This window comes from Molossus molossus, unplaced genomic scaffold, assembly GCF_014108415.1.
Source record: "Molossus molossus isolate mMolMol1 unplaced genomic scaffold, mMolMol1.p scaffold_m16_p_13, whole genome shotgun sequence".
In the NCBI taxonomy this organism is placed as follows: domain Eukaryota; kingdom Metazoa; phylum Chordata; class Mammalia; order Chiroptera; family Molossidae; genus Molossus; species Molossus molossus.
Window position 1 is genome coordinate 54,163,505 of NW_023425348.1, and position 5,842 is coordinate 54,169,346.

The 5,842-nt window shown below is 40.7% G+C and overlaps 1 protein-coding gene across 3 annotated transcripts; it reads right to left on the reverse strand.

The window, feature by feature from the left end:
- Positions 1-325: 325 nt before the first annotated feature.
- On the reverse strand, positions 326-5,622 carry ZBED5 (zinc finger BED-type containing 5). Of its 3 annotated transcripts, none has more exons than XM_036260239.1 (3): positions 5,364-5,622; positions 3,667-3,781; positions 326-2,610 (listed from the first exon to the last, which is right to left on the reverse strand). In XM_036260239.1, exon 3 carries the CDS (start codon positions 2,467-2,469, stop codon positions 391-393), a length of 2,079 nt encoding a protein of 692 aa, XP_036116132.1. In that variant the 5' UTR covers positions 2,470-2,610; positions 3,667-3,781; positions 5,364-5,622; the 3' UTR covers positions 326-390. The 3 variants fall into 3 exon arrangements, with proteins under 3 accessions (XP_036116132.1, XP_036116133.1, XP_036116135.1); XM_036260240.1 differs by having other exon boundaries at positions 326-2,642; XM_036260242.1 differs by having other exon boundaries at positions 4,995-5,622.
- Between the last annotated feature and the right edge of the window lie 220 nt (positions 5,623-5,842).

Consider the following 5,842-nt stretch of genomic DNA (forward strand, 5'->3'; position numbering starts at 1 on the left):
GGAATAGTTTTTTGAGACCTGAAAGCATGAAACAGTGTGATGTTTAGGGAATGACAAGACATTCTATGTGGTTGGTGGGCTGCAGGGTAGGCATGGCTTGAAAGATTGGTAGGGATTAGATCCTAAAGAGGTACATATGCTAAGTAATTGGGACTTTATCTTGTAAATCAAAATAAAATTAAGACCATAATTTTATAAAATTATAATGTGAAGAAGAAATACCAATAATAATACGTTTAAAATTTTGATTTCCTAGTTTTCTTAAAATCTAAGAAATATAAAAGACATGAATACTTTTATTTAAAATCCCAAAATGCCAGAGATAAAGTACATCATATTTTATTTTCCTCTTATATTTGGTTATCACGAGACATGCAAAACCCTTCAATTTTAATGAGAACAGTGTTTTTGTGTCTTTTTATCACATATCCGCTTAATATTAGGTGTAATGTTGCTAAGTCGGATCCGCATATGAGGTGCAGCATCAAGCCTTTTTCTATATTTCGTTTTTGTTGCAGCATAATATGAAAACCCTGTTTCACACAGGTGCATGGTAGCAAAAGGAAGAAGTATACGAACTGCACGCCTTGCAATGCTTGGGTACTCTTGAATTAGGCTACTCCAAAAATCATTTAGGGAAAGTTCACTGAAATTTTGTTTCACTTGAGAATCAGATGTTAAGTCAATCAGGCTCTCATAATCCCGTGCTACTAATGAGGCTGGTTTAACAGTTACTGTAAATGGATTTCTAACCCAAGCATTATTATCATTTGTTACAGGAAAATATTTTAACAGAGTAGAGCGCAAACCCCTTAGGTGCTGTACAATGGCACTGCAAATATCTTTATCAACTGTGGAATTAATTTCAGTCAAAAAGTCACTGAGTGTAGGAAAACAATCAAAGTTTTCTTCTTCTACAGATGAGGCCCAAAATGCCAATTTTCTTAACAATGATGACATTTTATCAAACACTGTAAAAACTGTCACATTTTTTCCTTGCATTGACAGATTAACCTCATTTAATTTAGTAAAAATATCTGCAAGATATGCAAGTCTTAGCAGCCAAGATAAATTTGTTAAACAATCAGATAGCTGAAAAGCAGAATCCATGAAAACCAACAGTTCACGGCGAAGCTCAAAAAGTCTTACAAGAACTTTTCCTCGGGAAAGCCACCTCACCTCTGTATTTAGAAGAAGGGCTGTGTGCTGGGCACCCATTTCTTCACATAAAATTTTTAGTAGTCTGGATTGATGTGGTCGAGCTTTAATATAATTGATGATTTGTACTGCCTGATCTAGCACATTTTTCAGAGTTGTAGGCATTATTTTAACTGCCAGTGCATGTCTATATAATAGGCAGTGACTACTGGTACTTTCAGGAGCCACATACTTTATCAAGGTGACAGCCTCAGCAATTTTCCCATCCATTGCTCTAGAAGCATCACTACAAACATCAACACATTTTTCCCATTCAATTTCATGTTTCTGCATAAAACTGTCGATACAGTTGAAAATGTCTTTACCAGTAGCATTGCTTTGCAAAGATTCACATAAGAGTAGGTCTTCCTCAATAGACTTATTAAAACGATAACGAACAAACACAAGCAGCACAGCAAGTCCTGAAACATCAGCTGATTCATCTAGTTGCAGAGAAAACCCATCACAAATTTTCAGCCTACAAACAAGCTCTTCTTCAATGTCAGCAGCCAGATCCTTAATTCGGCGTGCAATAGTACTGTTTGATAGTTGCACTGCATCTATTTTTTTACTGTATTGTTCATCAAACATGCGCATCACAACATCTTTTGCACAAGGTTTTATAAGCAATTCTCCAACAGTATGAGCCTCTCCACTCAGGGCTATATGGTAACTTACATTGTATGATGCCTCTGTAGCACTTTCATTATCTGTATTGACAATTTTTGGTGGTGGGGGTTTATTATTTTCAGGTGAATCAAGATGTTGCTTGAAAAAGCTTATGTCTTTGTCTTTATATGCAGCATGTTTAGTTTCCAAATGTCTTCGAAGCTTACTAGGGGCCAAAGAGCTATTTGATAAAATTTTCTTACATAACACACACTGAGCATGAGGTGCATCTCTATTTCCAAAGTAAGTAAATCCAAAAGATAAATAACTTTCATCATATTTTCTTCTTTTTGGTTTTTTACTAAATGTTATTTTGTTGGAACTGGACATAAATTGGACCCTGGAAAGCTCATCTTCTGATTTTTTAGAAACTGAAGGCTGCAACTGTTGGTCTTCATGTTGTAATATTCCAACTTTTTGATCATTTGATTCAGACACAATTTGATAAAATGATTCTACTTCTTGTTTAAGACTTCCTTGTTTCGGCAATAGATCCATAGGCAATGTAGTTGTGGTACAAAACATGGTTAGTTTAGAATAAACATCGAGTATCACAAATTTGTTGAAATTATAAGACAGGATACACAGAAGACGAGCAATCATCAAAGAGATGATATATAGCAACACATCAGTTAATTTGTAAATGCTGCCTATGCATCAATGCGCAGATGGAACATCACACGTTCGTCTATCAGATGATCTCTCATGCGATTTCCTGGTGCTCTCAGGTATGGCACACCTTTTCTTAAAGGTAGATTATCACATAAAAATAAAAGCTATAGAAATGAGTTTAGTAGTCTCAAACTTATATTTTAAAATAAACTATTTTAAAAAATCTATTGTTAGCATTGACCTTTTTTCTCAGAACACTTATTAACTTAGAGAATATTAGTATTCTATAAAACACAATTTGGGAACTACTGAGTTAAGAAATAATGAAGAGTCGATAAGCAGGTTTTTAAAGGAACTTGAAGAATATTTCCCATGGCAGGGGTTGGCAAACTTTTTCTGTAAAGGGCCATGTAATAAATGTTTTTAACTCTATGAGCCATATATGTTACAACTCCTTAATTTTGTAATTGCAGCAGCAGCAGCCATAAATAGTATGTAAAAAAAAAAAAATTGGGCACAGTTGTTTTAACAAATTTCTATTTATAAAAATAGCACAGGGCATAATTTACCAACCCCTTCTCAGTGGTATCTTGGAATCTCATTTAGCTTTCTAATGTCTACTGCCATTAGATACATTCATTGTTGATACTATTGTATATCCGAAGGCCCCTTTCAGGGCTAGTAACTAATGAGCTGTATTAAAAACACACAAACAGTTCAAATTTTGCAAGACACAGAATTTTGCTGTATCCTAAGTTTATTTCAGTGTGTTGACACTGAAAAATAAACTGTAGACCAAAAGTTAGCCACTATTTCTCTAAACTTAAAATTACATATTTATATTATCCATATTAAGACTCATTCAAAGTAATGTATTTTACTGATTACTCTGCATCCTATTATATTATTAATGAAAATAACCAAGACCTAAAGAAAACTCTAATTTTAATAGGTTTATTCCTCATATAATTTTTAAAAGCATAATTAAAAGGAAGGGTAATACAAATTGTTAGGACCTCTGAAGAATACTACTAGCTTTAGAAGTTAAGACATAGGAATTTAGTGTCTATCCAAATACAGCTACTTTTGATTTAAATGTTATGATTTGGCTACAGAGTAAGCTTTGTATTCTCACATTAGATCCTGAATCAAAATGGTTTTCCTATTAATAGCTAGAGGGTAAGATACCTGAAATGAGGTGTACTCCCTTCTGGAATCACAATGTCCACGGTGGCATCTTGAAATGCAGCCTCTTCAAAAGAATAAAATTAAGGGATGGGGTAGAAGGGGAGTAACCAAAAGCCTAGAATGAGAAAAATTAAAATTAGACACTGCAAAAGCAGCACTAAACTACATATCACTAAGTTGACCATCCATTACAACTTATTTTAGATCCAGGCAGTGCAAATGATTCTTCACTGCAATGCAGATCTTGGACTGAAACAGAAGATGCCTAACAAAGTAAATATGCTAAAGTTTTGTCCTGTTTAATACCCTGGTAATTTCATTGTTTTGAGATGCTCCCCTACCCACTCACTGACTTCATAGAAACACATTAAAAACTTGCAAAAACTAAAGCTAACTTTGAAAAGTAAAGCCACACCTTAACTCTCTCTAAAACTAAGCGTTAAAAGTAATCCAAAATAGAAGCAATCTATACATGGAAGTGTTGCATGAAATATACCTTTTTGCTATAACCATTTCGTTCCCTCAATAACCAATCTCCAAGGTTACTAGTGTATACTGAGTAATCACTGTTTACAATGAGCTAGTTAACTGCTAAATCCCTCATATAGATGAGCTCATTTAATACTCAAAACAAATCTGAGAATCAGGGACTATTAATAACCCCACTTTAGAGATGAACAAATAGAGAGAAATCAAGTCATGGTGCTTCATTAACACGCCTTTTAAGAACTTAGAACAGAACCCAAAAAAGTTCGATTGCAGAGCCCACGTGTCCAGCCATAACTCGTGTGCCCCTGCATACTCCTAATTTCCCAGGCACTAAAATATCTGTTACCAGGAGCTGGATGGTGTAGAAGAGGGAGAAACGGGTTACAATTGCCAGAAAGCTGAGGATCTCAAATTCACAGCAGCAGGAAGCCCCACTTCTCCACTATTGGGAGCAAAAGAGCCATAGATCCCCTTTCCATAGTCCCTATGTGGATTCAGCGACAGGGAACTTCGTGGAAGTGCTGGTGGACCTAAAAGACTAGGATCCCTTTCTTCTGCTGCCAGAGGGCACACGGAGTGGGAAGCCCGCTTTCAGGAGAGGGCTCAACCCCACCTCTTTGGAGGGGCTTCCCCGAATCTCTTGAGGACAAAGTCTGGACTCCCTAGAGAGCAAAGTTTCTACTCCACTCACCGAAAAGGGCGGGGGCGGTTCCCTAATTTCTGTTTCTTCCGGTTAAACGGAAAGGTGGCACAACCCCTTCACCTCCACCCCCCGGCGTTTCCAGCTGTGAACAATACCCTCCAGGGCAGGAGGTGGGGCGGGACACCCCTTCCAGCACCTGCATGCTTTCAGCGACGGCCACCTCGCTGTGTGGCCCGTGACAGCCATCCCTCAGCTCCTCCTCGCCTCTGGTGCGCGACGCCCGCAGACCGCCACATCTGGGTGCGCTTCCTGTCGGGGCCCACCCTCGCCTACACAACTCCTCTCGCGCGTCCCCGGGCGGACGGCCGCCTCGGCTAACGTCCGCACGGACACGTCTCAGCACTCGACACTCTCTCTACTGCGGCGGAGAGGTCGGTCCACCGCGGCTGGGCTGCTGAGCAGCGCCGCGGTCCCCAGCTGGCCTGCGGCCGCCATTTTAGACAGCTCCAGGCAGCGGCCATTTCGGAGCGCACCACTCAGCCGCCGCGGCCGCTCCGGTCCTCACCTTCACCGAGGCCTGGACAGGGTCAAGAGCCAGTCGTCGCGGACTGGGGTGAGGAGGGAGGAGCGGGGAATGAAAAATAAAACAGGAAAGGAGGGTTCGGGGACAGGGTGACGCTCTCAGTTCAGGGATATCGCCTATGCCACCTCCACAGACATCCGATTCGCGGCTGGCGCGGTCGCTCTTCTGAAGATAAATTTAGCACCCTGGAGCAGCCGAAATTACCGACTCCGCGAGCGACTCCTCCGCTGCCCAATAAGCGCCAGAGTTGCTCCCTGCCACCAATCCGCGCCGAGCAGTGGGCGGGACCAGAGGAAAGGACCCGGCGCGGTGGAGGCGTGGCCTAGCCGGCGCGGCGCTGGGTTCGTTTGAGCTGTGAGGCCGAGGAGCTGTCAGACGTGAGGCGATTGTTTTCAAACTTCCCAGGGCCCCAGTCAGCGCGGACCCTCGTTTAGAATGCAGATGCCTGGGTGCTACCAGAG